The sequence below is a fragment of the Fukomys damarensis genome, unplaced genomic scaffold (assembly GCF_012274545.1).
Source record: "Fukomys damarensis isolate Sample0158 unplaced genomic scaffold, DMR_v1.0_HiC HiC_scaffold_4, whole genome shotgun sequence".
Lineage (NCBI taxonomy): Eukaryota > Metazoa > Chordata > Mammalia > Rodentia > Bathyergidae > Fukomys > Fukomys damarensis.
The window spans coordinates 57,679,518-57,700,162 of record NW_022900916.1 but is presented as its reverse complement, the minus strand read 5'-3'; the positions used below and the strand labels follow the sequence as shown (position 1 = coordinate 57,700,162).

General features: G+C 38.6%; 1 protein-coding gene across 1 annotated transcript in view; it reads right to left on the bottom strand.

Annotated features, from left to right (window-relative positions):
• The window catches only part of Asns (asparagine synthetase (glutamine-hydrolyzing)), a 23,022-nt gene extending 2,443 nt beyond the window's left edge, over window positions 1-20,579 (bottom strand). The window contains exons 1-9 of the mRNA XM_019208665.2: window positions 20,409-20,579; window positions 18,163-18,432; window positions 16,198-16,435; window positions 10,788-10,973; window positions 10,452-10,553; window positions 9,872-9,999; window positions 8,398-8,524; window positions 997-1,103; window positions 395-495 (exon numbers count right to left, since the gene is read on the bottom strand). Of these exons, the coding sequence (XP_019064210.1) occupies window positions 395-495; window positions 997-1,103; window positions 8,398-8,524; window positions 9,872-9,999; window positions 10,452-10,553; window positions 10,788-10,973; window positions 16,198-16,435; window positions 18,163-18,411 (1,238 nt within the window). The 5' untranslated portion in view covers window positions 18,412-18,432; window positions 20,409-20,579. The remainder of the gene's footprint in view (window positions 1-394; window positions 496-996; window positions 1,104-8,397; window positions 8,525-9,871; window positions 10,000-10,451; window positions 10,554-10,787; window positions 10,974-16,197; window positions 16,436-18,162; window positions 18,433-20,408) is intronic.
• Between the last annotated feature and the right edge of the window lie 66 nt (window positions 20,580-20,645).

Genomic DNA, 20,645 nt, shown 5'->3' with positions numbered 1-20,645 from the left:
CGGGGAGGGGAAGGAGGGGGAGGAGCAGAGAGGGGAGGAGCAGAGAGGGGAGGGAGGAGGGGGAGGGGAGGAGACAGGAGGGGAGCATAATCAAGCCCTGGGAACGCAGCTGATGGAAGACCAGCTGATGGAAGACCGTTCCATCCCCAGTACTGAAAGAATAAAAGGGACTATGTCTGAAACAACACAGAAAACTGCTCCGCCTTCCCACGGCAGCACTCTCACTTTATCCCAACTCTTTTGGTGCTAAAAGAGACAACTTTCATTTTGTTTATAAAAAGAAACATCACACTTTGCAACATTTGGCCAACTGTGGGGGGGCACCTCATCCACCAATCCTATTTATTTATTATGTCTTTATTTTAAAGAATCGCTTCTTAAATGGTCTAGTTACCCGTGGGCAGCAGTAGTTCGGTCAGCACGGAGAACATCAAACAAATACAGTTCCTTCAGAAGCCTCTGGCTCTCTTCTTCGGCCTTTTCTGGAGAAGGGGCCTATTTTACAAACAATGAGCTAAAGAACAGCCTTTCTTTTGACACATAGAACACTTTTAACTTCTCCCTCCTAGGTGCACTCATGCACTGTGATACTAAAGGTGGGTAAGGCAGGCAGGAAAACGAGGCTGGGGATGGAGCAGAGGACTGGACACCAGCAGGCAATACTTAAACAGACCTTCTCCACAGCCCAGACACTTAGTGTAGAGCAAACGAAACATGCACACTGGGGAAGGGATGTGGTGCTGCAGGGATTAAGAAACTGAAAGGTGATTCTCAGTTTTACTAAGTTTAGAGAATGAGTGTTATCGGATACTATTAAGACTTCTTTCTTCATAAAAGAAATAACAGGTACACACTATTAGATTTTCTCACATGTATGAACTCATAAGATACTAAAAATGTCACTGTTACACTGAGATGACAGGTGATATAAAACAGTCACATAATTTAGACTTTTCTTCATCTAGCACAGATGTCCCCTCACTTCAGAGTGCTCACCTTGTGGAAGTATATGTAGCCCTGAGTCAGTTCATCGGATCCTTCTCCAGAGAAGATCACCACGCTATCTGTATTCTTCCGAATATACTTAGAAACTAGATACATACCTCAAATAAGAAAAAGCATTAATGTTGTCAACATAACCTCCCATCAAAAATAAATATATACTTATTATTTTCTTAATATATAGATACAGATAAATAGAGCGGCTTTTAAAAGAAGCTGCAGGCTTCACTACTATACTGGGCTTTGTATGAATATGAAGTAACTTCCAAAATAACCTTACACTGACAAGCCATTCCTGTGTAGTTAATTCAAAAGTAATACCATTGTAACAAAATAGCCCAGAAACCATTCTACAATTTTAGGCAATTTTTAAAGTTCTAATGTTTTCAAATCAAGAGTTGTCCACCCTGCAATTTTGCTAAACTTAACAATGAATGACTCAAATGTGTAAAAATCATGCCTCGTACACTGGTATTGTAACACAAAAAAGGGTTTAGTAGTACTGCAGTTTTAATATGCTGTGTCCCTGAAGGTTATGTATGAAAGATCTGATGCACTGTGGCAACAGGGGGCCTAACTTTAGGAAAGTCCTTTGGTCCCTGAAGGTGCGCCCAGTAGCTGTCCTGCGAGCTTGCAGCTACAAAGGAGCCCCTCCCAAGGGCACTTCCTTCCACTTTCCCCTTTTGACCCCTCCCTGTCACACACACTCCTACTGTGACGCTGTCTACCACGAAGGAACACAGCCAGAAGGGCTCTGGCCAGAGTGCCATGCTGTTTAGACTTGCAGCCTCCAAACCTATGAGCTAAACACACCTTAGAAGTTACCAGGCCTCAGGTCCTTCATTATAGTAACAGAAAATAGACTAATACAAGTGATTTCGTTTAAACTTTGTTATTTTTCCCTCTACCACTCCTTATTTACGGAACTTCACTGTACCTAAAGAACCCTCCCAGGGAGCCTTTTTTTTTTAAATTTTGTTTATTGGTACATTCTAGGTATACAGTACAGTTACATTCATTACTGGGATCTTGGACCTTTGCATGACAGGTCTTGGTTCTCATTATTTCCCCTTGTCCCCACACTCCCTTCACCCCCACCTCCCCTACCCCCCTACAAATATTTTAATTCCATTTTTACATTTTTCTCACATTTTTTTTCCTTTCCCTTATTCCCCTTCCTCTACCCTTCCCACTTCCCTTACACCTTTAGCCCTTTTCTTCCTATTTCACACTGCTAATTATCCCATTAGGATCTTGAGTACTATTTTAGTTTTTCACACCAGAGAAACTATTCGGTTATTGCACATGTGTGACTTATTTATTTCACTTAAGAGTATATCCTCAAAATGTATCCATTTTCCTATGACTGAATCTACTTTCTCGTTCTTTATGGCTGAGTAGTACTCCATTTTATAGAAAAACCACATCTTCTTTATCCAGTTTCCAACTGATGGGCAAGTGGACTGTTTCCAAGTTTTAGCTATTACAAACTGTGCCACTATAAACATTGGTGCGCATAAAGCACTGTGGTATGTTTCTTTTAATTCTTTTGGAAAGATACCCAGCAGAGGGATGGCTGGGTCAAATGGAACCTCTAGTCCCAGCTTTTTGAGGTATCTCCATATTGATTTCCATAGTGGTTGCACCAGTCTGCACTCCCACCAACAGAGAAGGGTTCCTTTCTCCCCACAACCCCGCCAACATTTGTTATTATGTGATTTCTTAATAGCAGCCATTCTTTGTGGGGTGAGGTGGAATCTCAGTGTTGTTTTCATCTGCATCTCTCGAATGACCAGTGCTGTGGAACATTTTTTTGTATATTTACTTACTGCTTTTACTTCTTTAAAGCAATAAAGATAGGAAAGGAAGAAGTTAAACTGTCATTATTTGCTGATGATATGATACTCTACATCGATGACCCAAAAAACTCCACCAAAAGACTTCTAGACTTAACTGACCCTTTCAGCAGAGTAGCAGGATACAAGGTCAACACACAAAAATCAGTAGCCTTCTTGTACACAAACAACAGACTCACTGAGAGAGAAATTAGGGCAACAATTCCTTTCACAATAGCATCCAAAAAAATGAAGTATCTAGGAATCAACCTAACAAAAGAAGCAAAAGACCTCTACATTGAAAATTACAGCACTCTGAAAAAAAAGATCGAAGAGGATATAAGAAAATGGAAAGATATCCCCTGCTCCTGGGTAAGAAGAAACAACACAGTGAAAATGGCCATACTACCAAAACTGCTATACAGATTCAATGCACTGCCAATTGAAATCCCAGCACTCTATTTCACAGAAATAGAAAAAACAATCCAAAAATTCATTTGGAACCATAAGAGACCTAGAATAGCAAAAGCCATCCTAGGCAACAGACACATGGCAGCGGGTATAACAATTCCCAATTTGAAACTATACTACAAAGCCACTGTGATAAAAACAGCATTGTACTGGCAAAGAAACAGACCTGAGGACCAGTGGAACAGACTGGAAGACTCAAAAACAACTCCAGATGCACTCAGCTACCTCCTCTTTGACAAAGGAGCTGACCGTCCTCAGTGGAGGAAAGATAGCCTCTTTAATAAATGGTGTTGCAAAAACTGGATCTCAACCTGCCAAAGATTAAAACTAGACCCTTATCTCTCACCATGCACTAAATTAAAATCTAAGTGTATTAAAGATCTAAATATAAAAACAGAAACACTAAACTTGCTGGAAGAGAAGTTAGGCAGAACTCTTGAAGACATTGGCATAGGAAAAGACTTTATGAACAAATCCTTAGTAGCATGGGAACTAGCAAAAAATTTCAACAACTGGGATCTCATCTTATTAAAAAGCTTCTGCACTGCAAAAGAAACCATCAACAGAGCTAAGAGACAACGTACAATGTGGGAAAAAATTTTTACCAGCTGTTCCTCAAAGTACTATTATCTAGAATATATAAAGAACTCAAAACAATCAGCCCCCCCAAATATAAAGACCCACTTCAAAAATAGGCATTTTAAATGAACAGATATTTCCCAGGAAGCCTTTTTAACATTTTTCCTAATCCCACCCCACCCCATTAAATTTCAATAATATATTGTATACCTGCTATTTTCTATGATATTTGGAGGGCCATAAGTCAATGTAATACCTAAGGTTTGGGGTGTGTGTGTGTGTGTGTGCGTGCGTGTGAGAGTGAGAGAGAGATTTGGGCTTTTTTTTTTTTTTTTTTTGCCCCACAAGGAAATATCTTTAAAAAGATATATATCCAAAACAGTAGCACTTAAGCCGGGCGTGGTAGTGCACGCCTGTAATCCCAGCACTTGAGAGGCTGAGGCAGGAGGATCACTGTGAGTTCGAGACCAGCCCGGGCTACATAGTGAGTTGCAGGTTAGACTCAACTACATAGTGGGACTCTGTCTCAAAAAAAAAAAAAAAACAAAAAACAAACAAACAAACAAAAAAAGACAGTTGCACTTTTCAGACTCAGCAACAACATAGGATCTGATTTGGCATACAATTCAAATATCAATATGCATCTACCAGATAAAACTACTACTGTCTGCAAGGCAATCACAGCTAGTAATTGTTAGGTTGTATGATGGAATATTTACTAAAACACACCTCAATCTGAAGAAAGTTCTCCCTGAGGAAAAAGAATTACAGTACAGACCTATTTCCCATTTTACACAGACCACAGTCTTTCGCTGGCATCCATGGGGATTGGTTCTAGGACCCCTTGTAGATACCCAAGTCTGCAGATGCCCAGGTCCCTTTTATAAAATGTCACAGTATTTGCACATACCCTACGTACAGCCTCCTATATATAGGTAAATATTGTTTTATTTTGCTTTATTGTGTTTCACAGATTTTTCATTTAAAAAAAATTAAATGTCTGTGGGAATCTTGAATCAATACTTGTATCACTTTTTCCAACAAAATGATTATTAACTTTTTTTTAGCAACAAACTATTTTATAATTATGGCATGCACCTGTTTTTGAGAGAAGGTCTCACTATAGAGTTCAGGCCAGCCTTGAACTCATAGTGATCTTCCTGCCTCTAGCCTCTCAAGTGCTAGGATTACAGGCCTGCACAACTCCTGGCCTGAAATAATGCTATTAAACCTTAACAGACTACAGTACAGCACAAACATGATTTTTATATGTACCTGAAACCAAAAAATTGTGACTATTAACAGCAACATTTGCATTATTGCAGAGGTCTGGAACTGAACCTACAATGTCTCTTAAGAGCTACCTATACTTTAAATCATCATAAATTATTTTTAACACATAATACAACATAAATACCATGGAAATAGTTATTAGGCTATATTGCTAAAGAAATAAAGACAAGGAAAGAAAATTCTGTACATGTGCAATACAGATACAATTTTATTTTCAAATATTTTCAGTCCTCAGTTGAATCTAAGGATGAAGAACCTACAAACATGGAGGCTGACTAAATGGCCCAAGAAACTGAGATCCTGGAAGGGCAGGGGGCCAAAACATATGGCTACTTTTTTGGGAAAATAGAAAAAATGATATCATACATATGGTAGGTAAAATATATATGTAGTGACCCCTTCACTCCAAAGGAAATTCAAGGAATTCTGAAGGGGTCATAAATAATTAGTAATATAAGATTTTTTTTGTATTCATTCTTAAACAATGTTACTTAAACTGCTTACTGTGGTTTGGATATGGAATGCCCACCAAAAGGCCTAGGAGTCTGAAGGATGGTGCTCCCAGCCTGTGGCACTATTAGAAGGAGTTGAAACTCTTACCAAGAGGGCCTAGTGGAAGAATCTAGGTCACTGGAGGCATGCTGCTGAAGGAAACAATAGGGTCCTGGTCCTTCCTCTCTTCCTTGGCACTTCCTGGCTGCCATGAAGTGAAGAGCTTTGCCCCCACCCTGATGTACTGCCTTGCCACAGACCCAAAATCAATGGAGCTGACAAACCATGGACTGAAACTTCTGAAACCAGAAGCCAAAATAAAACTTTCTTCCATTTAAGTTGATTTTTCTCAGGTATCTTCTCACAATATATAGAACACTGAATGACACACTACTACTTAAAATACTTTTAAAGCTTATGCTTTTACAATATTAAATAAAAAGTTTTTTGTGAATTGACCTTATATCCAGCCACTCTACTGAATTTGGTTATTATGTCTAGAAGACTTTTGGCAGAGTTCTTGGGGTTTTCTACATAGAGTATCATGTCATCTGCAAATAACAACAATTTAACTTCTTCATTTTCTATCTTTATTCCTTTTATTTCTTTCTCTTGTCTAGTTGCTGTACCTAATATTTCCGAAGCTATATGGAACAGGAGTGGTGATAGTGGACATCCTTGTCGTTTTTCATAGATGGCTTTTATCAGGTTGAGATAAAGACCATCTATTCTAATTTTCTGTAGGGATTTTTTAAAATCATGAATGTGTACTGGATTTTGTCCAACACTTTTTCTGCATCTATTGAGATATGGTTTATGTCCTGGGCTCTATTAATATAGTGTATTACATTTATTGATTTCCTCTACACAAACAACAGACTCACTTAAAGAAGAACTTGAGAAACAACTCCCTTCACAATAGCACAAAGAAAGAAAGAAAGAGAAAAAGAAATACCCAGGAATCAACCTAACCAAAAAAAAAAAAAAATCAAAGACCTCTTCTCTGAAAACTGTAGCACTCAAAAAAAAAAACAGATCAAAGAGGTTATCAGAAAATCTAAAGACATCCCTTGCTCCTGGGTAGGAAGAATCAACATAGTGAAAATGGCCATGCTTTCAAAACTGCTATATAGATTCAATGCAATCCCAGTTTAAATTTCAACAGCATACTTTACAGACCTTGAGAAAACAATCCCAAAATTCATTTGGACCAAGAAGAGACTTAAAATCGCAAAAGCAATTCTACGCAACAAAGCCAAGGCAGGGGTATTCACAATCCCTAACTTGAAACTATACTACAAAGCTACTGTGATAAAAACAGCATGGCACTGGCAAAGAAAAAGACCCAAGGACCAGTGGAACCCATAAGAAGATACAGAAACAACTCCAGATACACTCAGCCACCTCGTTTTTGACAAAGGAACCAAACACACTCATTGGAAGAAAGACTGCTTCTTTAATAAGTGGTGCTGGAGAAATTGGGTTTCAACTTGTCAAAGTTTAAAACTAGACCTATATCTTTCACCATGCACTAAACTAAAATCGAAATGGGTTAAAGATCTAAATATTAAAACAGAAACACTAAACCAGCTGAAAGAGAGTTTAGGTAGAACTCTTGAAGACACTGGCGTAGGAAAAGATTTCGCAAACAAACCCTCAGTTTCACATGAACTCCCACAAAGAATCACCAAGTGGGATCTCTTATTAAGCTTCTGTAGGGCCGGGGATTTAGCTCAGTGGCACTGTGCCTAACTTGCAAGCACAAGTTCCTGAGTTCGATCCCCAGTACCAAAAACAAAAAGCTTCTGCACAGCAAGAGAAGGCATCAACAGCATGTAGAGACAACTCACAATGTGGGAAAAAATTTTTACCAGATGTTCCTCAGAAAAAGTTCTAGTGTCTAGAATATATAAAGAACGTTAAAAAAAAAAATCAAACCTCCCAAATTTTAAAACCCAATCCAACAATGGGCATCTGAAAAGAACAGACATTTCTCAGACAAAAAAGTAGAAACAGCAAATAAACACAAATAACAATTCAACATCGGTGGTCATTCAAGAGATGCAAATAAAAACAACGCTGAGATTCCACCTCACCCCAGAAAGAATGGCTGCTATCATGAAATCAACCAATAACAAATGCTGGCAGGGCTGTGGGGAGAAAGGAACCCTACTCCACTGCTGGTGGGCGTGTAGAGTGGCGCAACCACTGAGGAAATCAGTATGGAGATACATCAAAGAGCTAGGACAAGAGGTCCCATTTGACCCAGCTTTTTCCCTAGTGTGTATCTTCCCAAAAGAATTAAAAGGAATCATACAACAGCAAAATATGTGCACCCGTGTTTTTAGTGGCACAGTTTGTAATAGCTAAAACTTGGAAACAGCCCAAATGCCTACTGGACAAAGAAAATGTGTTTTGTTTTTATAAAATGGAGTACTACTCAGCCATAAAGAATGAGAAATTAGAAACATTTATAGCTAAATGGACGCACGTTGAGGTGATACTCTTAAGTGAAGTAAATGAGACAGAGGTGTAAATACTGAATAGTTTCACTGGCGTGAGAGGAGGACAGGGGAACGGGAAAAAGTAAGAACCAAGATAGATTACGTAAAGGTACAATGACATTGTAAATGACATTGATGAATGTCATTATATTGTATTCCTAAAATGTACCATTAAAATTAATTTTTTTAAAAAAAAGTTTTTAATTCGTAAAGTGCCTTACCTACTGATGCTCGAACTGTTGTAATGTCATAGGTTTCCAAGGAAAATATGACTTCATCCAAGGCCTGAATACCTTCCTCAGAGGAAAAGAGGACTTCATGATGTTCACTTCCAATATGATTTGCCACCTGAGTATAGAAAGAAAAATCCACATAGTACATATGTAAAGAAAAGGACTACCCTTAAAAATGAAATAGTGTTCCACGAGCAACTGCAAACACAGGCAAAATAACAGGAAAGGTTTTCTCCAGGGTGCTACATACAAGCCCCACCTACTCAAGTTCCTTGCCTCCCTGCTCTCTGCCCCTCAGCCACAAGACACTTTGTCTCCCTAAGCTCTGCCCATTCCGAGGCTGCCACCTAATAAACACGAGGCACCCGACTAGCACCTCCTTTTGCCACCTACTTCACCTGACCTAGCTCATCTCTCTCTTGTCCAGCACGCCTCCACTCTAATGTTGGTCTCCTGTGGGCCCTCTTCAATTGCTTTTTTTCTTTTTATTGACTTTATTGGTACATTTTAGGTACACAGTACAGTTACATCCATCATTGGGCTCTTGTACCTTTACATGACAGGTCTTGGTTCTCATTTTTTCCCCTTGTCCCTGCCCTTCCTTCACCCCCTCCTCCCCTATTTACAAAGACTTTATTTCCATTTTTCATTTTCTCATATTTTTTCTTTTCCCTTATTCCCTTTCCCCTACCCTTCCCACTTTCCCTACACCTTTAGCCCTTTTCTCCCTATTTCCATTGTTAATTATCTCATAGGATCTTGTGTACTACTGTAGTGTTTCACACCAGAGATGCAATTTCTAACTTTATATCCATGATGTTATTCCTACACTGAATGGCCCTCGCCACCTGCTACGTTCTTTGGATATTTTGCAGTCTTCTAGCATCGATCAATTTGCACTGAGATTGCTCTCCCAGCTTTCTCATTCACTCTTGAGTCTTCGAGACCAAGAATCAGATCTTCTACATATTATATACAAGGCTTCCTTTGCCCACAGTTCTAAGCATAACAAATGATAAAATAAATCAGCTAGCATTCACTAAATACTTACTTGCTAGATTCTATCCTATGTACTTCATATGAGTTACATATTTTCCTTCAAACTATCCCACTGTAGATACTATTATTCCTATTATGTAAGTGAGGACTTGGGGGTGGTAAACCCAGGATTTGAAACTCCAAAGCCCGAGGTTTTAACATCCCTCCATGCCTGGACTTGCAGCACAGAATTAATGTGACGTGTTTTTGTGAGGACTATATGGATTATGATGGAAAAATAACTGGGTACAATGCAGAACATGGTGGATATTCAAAAGGCATTTCATTCCATTTTAACATATTTAATTTTAAACAATTACTGGAGTCAATGTAGCAGCAGAAATAGGATCATCTCTACTGATCTGATTTCCAACCTAGTAACAAGTCTGTTCTAAATACATAATGTACACAGATAGCTTCTTACTTTTCTAGCAGCCAGTAAATCAGGGCTGTCTTCCATGCCAATTGCAAATGTCTGGAGAGGATACTGTACTTGGGCCTCTTTCAGTTGCTTCAACAGAGTGGCAGCAACCAAGCTGGAATCCAAGCCCCCTATAAACAAGAGAACCGGTGTCCTGGTTATGTGCCTTGCATTACACTGGGACAGACATCGTAACTTACAGTCCTATTAAACATTGGGATTTTAGCTTTACCACTTAAGAGCTCCAAATTTTACAAACAGAAATAAACTTTAATAAATGAAAAAATATAACATAATTTTTATGGGATGCTGCAATAACGGTAACTATATTTAAATTGGTTAAAATTCACTACACAGGATTCTAAAGAAAGTGTACTCCTAGATACTAACACTAATACAGCTATAGAACAGCTCTTAAATTGTATCACTCTGAATATTAAATGAAACTTACAAAGTTTTATGCCCTTTACCAGAGACAATATTAACTCATAAAACAAATATTTCAGTTAAAACCTCAGGAATGGCTATAAATCATTTCACTTAAACAACACTAAATATTATTAAACTGTTAAATGGACTTCACCTGATAAAAGGCAGCCAATCCTTCTATCTGTCATCAACCGCTTCTTAACAGCATTGTTAAAAAGGACACGGAGGTTGCTCTTCACAATTTCTATCTCAAAACCTATGAACACAGAAAGTACATTCAACAGCTCCAGAAAAACTGAGGCTGACTTACTTATGAAAATGACGTCCAGTTATCCATACCCAGCAGTCAACAGTGGAGTCTCCCAAGCCTCAGCACGTTACATCCAAGTGAAACAGGAAACGGATCTTAACATTAAAATCACCACTGATGTGACAGTATGACTTTCCATCACTGCTGGAAAGGGGTGGGGCATAAGTAGCTGCTCGTTACCTGGAGAAAGTTTCCCTACTCCGTCATGGATGGCATGCGCAGGTTCATCCGTACAGTGATGAAATTTAACCATTTCCACCGAAGCCACTTTGCCATTTGGTTTTAAATCCAGAACTTCATAGTGTCCTGGAAGAAACGGCTCCACTTTTAAAAATGGAGTCATGGAGTGCTTCAGTGTAACAAGACCTACAAATTTGAAAAAGATAACTTATTTAATAAGGTACTACTTCACAGTAAGTTTCCTGATTAGGTAAATTTCTCTAAACCCCTTTTTATTTTATATGTACATATATATATATATATATATATATTAGAGATAGGGTCTTGTTACACAGCCAGGCTGGCCTTGGACTCACTATGTAGTTCAGGCCAACCTTAAACTTGCAGCAATCTTGAGTGCTGGAATTACGGTTTGTGCCATCACACCCAGCTATTTTTCTACTTTTAAACAAAAAAACACCCATTATATGAGCAAAGCACTGAAAACTTATTTGCTCAAAGCTCTTCTATCTCCTCACTAGAAAGATGAAAGTGGCATAGAGACAGAGGAAAATTACACTAATCTTTAGTAATTCCAAGAAATGGGCAAGTGGCCGGGGATTTAGCTCAGTGGTGCCACCACCTGCCTCGAAAGCACAAGGACCTCAGTTTGATGACCGGTACCCCATCCTCAAAACAAAGAAAGAAAGGGCAAAACTTTAAAGCTTTTTATATTCAATTCCTTTTCTACCTGGAATTTCTAATTTTAAAAAACCTCTTTTCTACAATAAAGTTAAAATAAAAGAAAATACTCCTAAATCTACTTATGAAATAAAAAGAAATTATCGGAAATCTGTTAATTTTATGATGTTCTTGAAGTCATTTATTTGTCACCACTCAAGAATTTCTAAGAAAGGAGCCATGGATTCCAGTCCTTTACTAAGCAAAATGATACACTGTGAAGTACTTTAAGGACACACACTTAGAAATCACAATCTATCCTTTAATCTTTGTTATGTACTGTGTGCCCAAAACTGTAAAAGTTAAATTTCCTTAGTAATTTTCTACAGGCAGTAACCAACCCAAGATCACAGTGATCTCTGACACAAAAGTCAATATGCTATTACAAACAGCAATAGCCTATCTATACACAATTCTACGACTATTTGCACTTATTAAGTTTATAATCTGTGGAGCATTGAATTTGAAGACCAAAGGATCCAGATGTTCTTACTAACTAGTAGTACCCAAAGTTTTTTTTTTTTTTTAAATCTTGTTGAGTTTATTGGTACTTTTAAAGTACACAGTACAGTTACATTCATCATTGGGATCTTGTACCTTTACATGACAGGTCTTGCTTCTCATTTTTCCCCATACCCCTGCCCTCCTTCACCCCCTCCAACCTCCCCTATTTACAAAGACTTTGTTTCCATTTTTTCCTTTTCTCACATTTTTTCTTGTCCCTCATTTCCTTTCCCTACCCTTCCCACTTCCCCTACACCTTTATCCCTTTTCTTCTTATTTCACATTATCAGTTATACAATATGGATCTTATTTACACTTCCACTAGACCCCACCACACAAAAGTTGTACCTCCCAATGGCAGGCTGACAATAATGCTTTAACACATTGGTTTTTAAGAACCACACCATAACACTATGGTTTGCAAGCGTTTTCTTCCTTTTCACTTTCTTGAAAGGTATCCTTAGAAAAACAAAAATTTTAGTCTTGATAACATACAATTTATCAACTTTCATTATGCTGGTTATACTTTTAGTATTATACTAAGAAATCCTGGGTAAATTCAAGGTTAGGAAGATTTACTCCCAATTTTCTTCTAAGAGTTATTTACTTTTAGTTCTTATATTTAGATCTGATCAATTTTGAGGTAATTTCTGAATATAAGATAAAGGCCTCACTTCATTTTCTGCATATGTATGTCCAGCTGTCACATCAACTTTTTAAGAGTATTCTCTCCCCCACTGAATGGTCTTGTCACCTTTATTAAAAATCAGTTTACTATCAATATCTGGATTTGTTTCTGAACTCCCAATTCCACCCACTGGTCTATATGTATGCTCTCATGGCAGTACAACACTGTCCTGATTACTGTTAATTTGTAATAACTTTTCAAGTGAGGAAGTGTGAGTTCTTCTGTTGTGGTTGGAATCCATAACATCTCCCAAGGCTTGGTGGCTGATGGGCTTTGGATAGTGACTGGATCCCAGGAGGTGATGGAAACTGGACATGGAGCTGAGTTAAAAGACACAGAGACACGGCTTTGGTGACAGTACCTGTCCCTGACCCCTTTCTCTCTGGCTCCTTCCCTCTTTCCTTGCTTCTCAGAGATGAACAGCTTTCCACCTCTATGTCCTCCCACCTTGATGTTCTCCCTATAGGCCCAGAACAACGCAGCCAGCTGACCACAGCCTGAAATCTCTGAAACTATGGGCCAAAAATCAGATGTGATTTTCTCAAGCATTAGGTCACAGCCACAAAAAACTAACACATCTATCTACTTTGTTCTTTTCGTGACTGCTTTGGTCAGTCTTTGGTTGGGTCCTTAGTAACTCCAAATGAATTAAAATCAGTCCATTGATTTCTACAAAGTTATGTGGGATTCTGATAGGGGTCACACTGAACCTATAAATCCCTTTGAGGAGCAATGGCATCTAATGTTAAATCCTTGACCCATGCTCACTGGATGATTTATTTAGATTTTCTTTCACTTCTCTTAATTCATCTTGTACTTTTCAAAGCACAAGTTTTGCACTTCTTTGGTTAAATTTATTCCTATTTTGTTCTTTTGATGCTACTGTAAAAGTAATTGCTTTCCTAATTTCATTTTTATACTGTTTTTTCAAGTGTATAGTAGACACTGTTGGGTTTTTTTTGTTTTGTTTTGTTTTTTGGTTCTGGGGATCTAATTCGGGTCTTTGTTCTTGCGAGGCAGGCGGCAGAACCACTGAGCTAAATCCCTGGCCCTGTTGTGTATTGTTTTGTATGTTGATTCTGTATCCAGCAACCTTACTGAAACTTCCTGAGATTTATATCTAAAATATATAAGGAATGGCTAAAAATAGATAAAAAGACAAATAACTCAATTAAAAATGGATAATTCAGAAATGGTTAAAATGATATAGCCATACAGTGAACTATTATTCAGCAATAAAACAATAATCAAGCTGTGAAAAGACATGAAGGAACTTTAAATGCATATTGCTAAGTGAAAGAAGCCAGTCTAAGAGGGCTGCATACTATGCAATCATAACTATATGTTATTCTCATTAAGGCAAAATTATGGAAACAGTAAAAAGATTGGTGATTGCCAGGGGTTCAGGTGGTAGAAGTGGAAAGTGGATCACAGATTTTTAGGACAATGGAACTATTCTGTATGATAATGTACTAGTGAATATGTAATATTATGTATTTTTAAAGCAAAACACTGTACAACACATGAACCCTAATGTAAAAAATGAACTTTAGTTAAATCAGTATCAGTTCATCAATTCTTGTGTTTGGTTGTTTGTTTGTTTTCGGGTTTTTTTTTTTTTTTTTTGGTACCGGAGATCGAACTCGGGTCCTTGTGCTTGCGAGGCAGGCCACCGAACCACTGAGCTAAATTCCCGGCCCTCAGTTCATCAATTCTAATAAATATACCACAGAAAATAAAATGCTAACAACAGAGGGACCTGGCAGGACAGAGACAGTATACGGGAACTCTCTGTACCCTGCTCATTTTTTTGAAGCTATAAACTTTTCTAAAGAGTCTTAATTTTTGAAAACAAAATTATCCCAGGCAAGAAAACAAAACAAAAAAAATGACAAAGACACTGAATAGATGTTACTCCCAAGAACAGATGTAATTGGCTAATAAACACAGGAAAAGATGCTTATAATCACTGTAAGAAAATGCAAAATCAGAGCTACAATCAGAAACCACTCTACACATACCAGGATGGGTAAAATGAAAAACTCCAATATAAAAAACTGAAAGCTTCATATATTTTTGGTAGGCGTGTAAATTGATACACCCACTGGAAAACCATCTGGTGCAGAGGACACCATGATATTGATCATGACCAAAGCAGTCTGTAAATAGTTAACCCCACAATGGGCTTCTTTTGAGAAATGAGTCTAGCCAAAGCCTACATGCTGAGGTCAGAGTACCTCGCATCCAAATTCCATTCCCACAACTAAAACCAACTAACTAGAAGGACAATGTTCTCATTACAACCATCTATTTTGTGTATTCTTTTCCGAATTTGAGAATACTTTGTCTCATGCTTTATGACCCTTGTTTATATTAATTTCCATAGAAACCACTTGAAGCTTGTCTTTAACCCAATGGATTGCCAATAAAAGTCTGCATCTGTGACTGGCCAGCACCTTTGTCAGTTGTACAGGCATTGGTCATCATGGCACCTGCTTTCTCTCCTAGTTCTGTCTCTTGTTGTATTTTTTTTCTCAGGCCCGCACCATATACTACTGGACAGGTGGGTACTGGAGCCTGACTACAGGGGTCTCTGGCAATTTGGCAGTTCCACTAACAGTTAACAGATCACCCAGCAATTCCACTCTTAGGTACACACCCAAAAGAAAAATGTATATACACACAAAAACTTGTACACATTTATAGCAGCATTATCCAGAAATAAACAAAATGTGGCATATCCGTGTAATAAAATATTACAATTCCAGAAAAACAAGTACCTGCAAAAAGGTAATCTTAAAAATATTATACCAAGTTTAAAAAATCCAGTCACAATACACAAAGATATTTTTCTATTTATATGAAATAACCAGAATAAGGAAATTCATAGAGAAAGAAAAACTGATGATTGCCAAAGATTGAAGTGTGGGAAGAGGGCTGTACATGACAGATAAGAAGGGCTGGGGAACAACAGTTGAAGAGTAGAGGGCTTATTTTGGAGGTGATTAACAATATACCAAAATTGATTGGCGTGCTGGTTATAAGACCTGTGACTGTACTAAAAACACTGACATGAATTTTAAATAAGTTATATAGTATGTGAATTATATATCAACAAAGCTCTTTTTAAAATGCTATTATTTTTTTAAATGCTATGATTTACTTCTGCAATAGCTATAGCAAAGTACCACAGGGCAATAATTGCAGGACTACTTCAATGATATTACATATGAAAACTTAAACATGCAGGTAAGATCAAACCACATGCAGAATATATTAGCCTAACAACACAGAAATGTACTATAAACTCGTCCTTCAAGGATAACAGAATTTAAGTGCTGACAGAGAGAGCTTATCTATTAAAAAACAAAACAAAACCAAGCTCAAAGAATTCACAGCTTGCTTAGTCACTTGTAAAAAACTTGGACGGCCCGCCATGGGATTTTCAAGTATGATCAAAACCAGGACAAGATTAAAAATTCATAGAAATTTTATTACCTTTAGCTTCTGAACACACACCCAGGAATCCATCTTCTGTAATGGCTTTAAACAAAGGTCGGACTCCATAGGTATCTCTGCCCAAGAACACTTTCTTATTGGCAGTGTCCAGTAAAATAAACGCAAACACCCCATCCAACATACAAATTGTTTTCTCAATTCCTACTTTGGCGTACAGATGAAGAATTATCTCTCCATCCACATTGGTCTGGTACTCAAATTCGAAATACTGTTGCATCTTAAGGAAGCAGAGCAAAGCAAAAATGTTAGGATTCTTGTACATTCACCAATGAATTTTCTCTTGCAAAGTTGATTAAATATTTTGGTGCCTTACAATCATTTCATGCATCTTGATTTAAAAGAATTGTGGCATTATAAAAACAGTTTGTTGCAATTCACAAACAATTCTGCAAATTCACTGTAACATAAGACTGAACCCTGATAATTTTAGTTGCACTCTGATAAATAGCATTCAATGGCACGGACCAGAAGAGTAATGTGTGGAGGGATGAATACTTTTATACATACTATGTAACACACAGATATTTATAGATACAGTCATCCCTTAGTGTCCATGCAAGACTGGCCCCAGAACCCACATGGACAACAAAATCTGAAGATTTTTTAATCCTTACATTAAAAGCTTCTCTTATACCAGGCATCATTTTTCCAGGGGCTTGGAAATGAAATGGTGAAAAGGAAGTCAAGAATGAAGTGTCATGTTAGTGGGAAGTGGACGAGAGTGGAGTGGCTCTTGTCAAAAATACGCAAGGGGTCATCAAAATACAGAGTGAACATTTAAATTCTAAAAAATGTATTTCGGTAAAAGACACTTTGCTATTAATCCCCTCCAGAACACTCAAATACCCTCTCACACCTCTCATACACTTCAAACACACTTATCCCATTGTTCTTGGCAATTACAACTTGTCAATCTAGATGATCATTGCTGTTTTCTGAATGCTTGAAATTTTTTTCAAACTTAAAAGTTGGAGAGGAGACCGATAGACAAAAAATGACTTGCAAACTGTAGATAAAATTTTTTATGAAACACTACACAAAAAATCCTGGAAGCTTATCAAATTTGGCTTCCTAGGATCAAAATGTCCATCTCTTCACCCATTCTCATCCTAAAAATAAGGTTCATCAGATCAGGAAGTTGTTCCAGCTGCTAAAAATCTAATATACTTCACTACAGCCTCCACCTCAGTGGCAGTCTATAGAAATTATAAATGTGATGATCTCCAAACTATTAAATTCTATCCCCCCATTAAAATCTTGATTGCTTCTGCCCTTAGAATGATATTCCAACGTCTTGTCAAGGCTATTATGTCCTGCTCCACGTCACCTACCTTGCCAAGCATCCCTTCCCCACAAGCCTCTCACTGCAATCCCGGGACAGCTTTCTTCCCACCATAGGCTGCTACACCGCTACACCTGCCATTCCTTTCTGCATCCAACACTCTGCCCATCCTGGCTGGGTGATCTTTGTCCACCGATCTCAGTTTGGGTGTCACTTCCTCAAAGGCCATGCTCTGAGGACATTTCCCAAAAGTGGTCCTCATAGTCAGTCTGTCACTGTTCGTTCAGAAAGCCTGCTGTATAAACAATATTTCACCTGTTCCCTATTAAAATAAGCCCCATTCAATTGCCGATCTATCCCTTTTACTGCAGTCTCTAACACAGAACTAGTGAAACCATAATTAATGCTAAAATTTGTAATAGAAAAAAATACAATAATCAAAGAATCAGATTAAATTGTAATCCCCATTTTTATTACTTTGTGTGACCAAGTCAGTTCACCTCTCTGTGCATCAATGCCCTGCATGCTATATGACTTCAACAAATGAGATAATCAATACAGAAAAATACTTTTTAAAAAATCACAAAATATAAAAAATTATTATAGCCAGTCAACTCTGAGGATTCATCATAAGCAGGCATTTTCTGGTTTCCTTTGCTTACCGCCCTGTGGTTGTAGATTTCACCATTGTAACAGAGCCACAAATAAGGATACTTCTTCACTCGAATTGGCTGCATTCCAAATAGAGGATCAACCACCGCCAACCGGTGAAATCCAAAGCAGCAGTTGGTGTAGCCATTGACATTCTCAAAACGGAATGCATCTGGACCCCTGTGTGCAATCTTCATAGCACTCAGACACTGCACCGAAAGGCAGTCATCACTGCCAAAGAGGCCCCAAATGCCACACATGGCGCAACAGAACCACAGATGCTGTGGAGACAAAAGCAGATCAGTCAAATATTCCATAACCAATCTAAGCTAAATTATACCTCAATTCCAAAACTTACATATTTCAAAAGTTAAAACATAATCATCCTATCTTTAGCGGTTTTCCATTAGGTTGGCAGGCACACAGGAGTAGCTGATTTCTTTTATTTACAAGTATTCAGAAAAACAAGACATTTACATTGGAACAGCTACACAACTTAGTATGCAGCAAAGGCTGCATCCTTTTCTACCTTACGTATCTGGTCGGCCAGAGGAGCCTGAATCCAAGCCATGTTCAAGGTCTGCATTGTAGACTTACTCTCAAGACACCAGTTTCAACTCTCTCCACCCCAGGATCAGAAAAACCTCTCAAAAGTCTGAGAGACTCCCCAGATTAGTAGTCTCCTTGACAATTAAGTGCCCTCTGTTTACTTGTACTAAGTATAGGTAATATATGGAGGGTATCCTAGCAGATCACATATACCACTAAGGGTAATATCCAGACATAAAGGCTTTATAAGCACTTCACAACTTCTAACCTACCTCTAAATGACTTGCTTAAAGGTAACTGAGGAATGAGAAAGAAATTAATAATTTGATAACAGATACCTTAACCAAAAAAACAAGAGAAGAAAATAAAGCTTCTAAGTTGACAGAAGACCCAAAACGTTATCAAAATATTATAAATGACAAAAATGTTTTCAAATATATGTCTTCATTGGTCTGGTAAGAAAGCAAACAGAATAAGTTATAAAACACTGCTTTATACAAATGAAAAAAGAAAAAAACAGAAACAAAGTCTTTGTGAATAGGGAGGGGCAGAAGGGCTGGAGGGCAGGGGAATGGGGAAAAAAATAAGAACCAAGACATCATGTACAGATACAAATTCCCAACGATGAACGTCACCATACTGTATACCTAAAAAGTACCAATAACCTTAATGACAAATGCCCACATAATGTGGGACAAGCCCCTAAAGAAAAAAAAATATATTCAAGTTACACCAATCACTTTGAGAACTTTTAATTAGGTCTAAATGAACTACAGCTTTGGAATTTAGCAACCATAAAAACAGTATCAACTCAAGCAGTTTGGGAAATGAAGGACCTCCTGTCCAGTGCAGTCCCTTCCACAGCCTATAAAACAGATTTGAGATTCAGTAGAAAAATTCATCGAGATTTTAGACTTGATTCGAATTTAAAAAGTACGGGGAAATGCTTTGAAAATGAGTGGACGCCCGTTTCCGAAGGTGTCTAGAGGTCCTACTCCGAGCGCGTTGTCTTTGCTGTCGGTCCCGTTCCGTAATTTTCCACCAGTCCTACACTTGCTTCTACATCAGTGCTGCCCAATACAAATTCAAGCCACATGTGTGATTTTTAAATGTACTAGAAGCCTTATTTAAAGTGAACAGGGTGAAATTAACCTCAGACATACTCTAACACAGTATGTCCAAAAAAGACACATTTCACATTTTCAGAACATCTCAATTCAGACCGGCCTGCATTTCAATTGCTCAATGCCGGCAATCACACCTGGCTAGCAACTGAATTGGACAGCGCCATCGCAGTACATTTAACTTCTGTTCCACTTAGGGGCCACTTCAATTCACCGTACCACCTTATTTTTAAATTAAGAGCTCCATACACGAGCGGGGCGTGGTGGCACACGCCCGTAATCCCAGTACTCCCGAGGCTGAGGCCAGAGGATCGCGAGTTCAAGGCCAACCCCAATTACGTACTAGCAAGACCCTCGGAAAGAGAAAGAACCAATAACCAACTCGGGGACAGAACTACTTCCAATTCATTTTACAGTCATGCCATCATTAAAAAAAGAATAGTCAGTGTTCCCAATTATAAGCACCAAGGGCAACGGCAGGCCACGGCCGGAGAAGGGCTGTCCCGTCCCTTTATTTAAACGGAGGCAGTGATCGAAGCCTACTCTGCGGAACAGATGTTTGTTAGAGAAGGCAGAGAACTTGCGTTTTTCTGTGGTTCGCCCGTCTCCGGAGGGTCCTGAGGCCTGCAGAGAAGAGGAACGGACAGAGAGGGAAGGGAAGGAGAGCAGGGCTGAGCGAGCCGGAAGCCCAGACAGCAAGGAGGCGACAGACGGCGCAGGGGACTCAGCCGCCGACCCGGACGGGCCACGCGCGCCCCCGGCTGCTACGCGGAGCCTGAGACTGCCGAATCCCACAGGCCGAACTCGACGCCGCCAAGAGA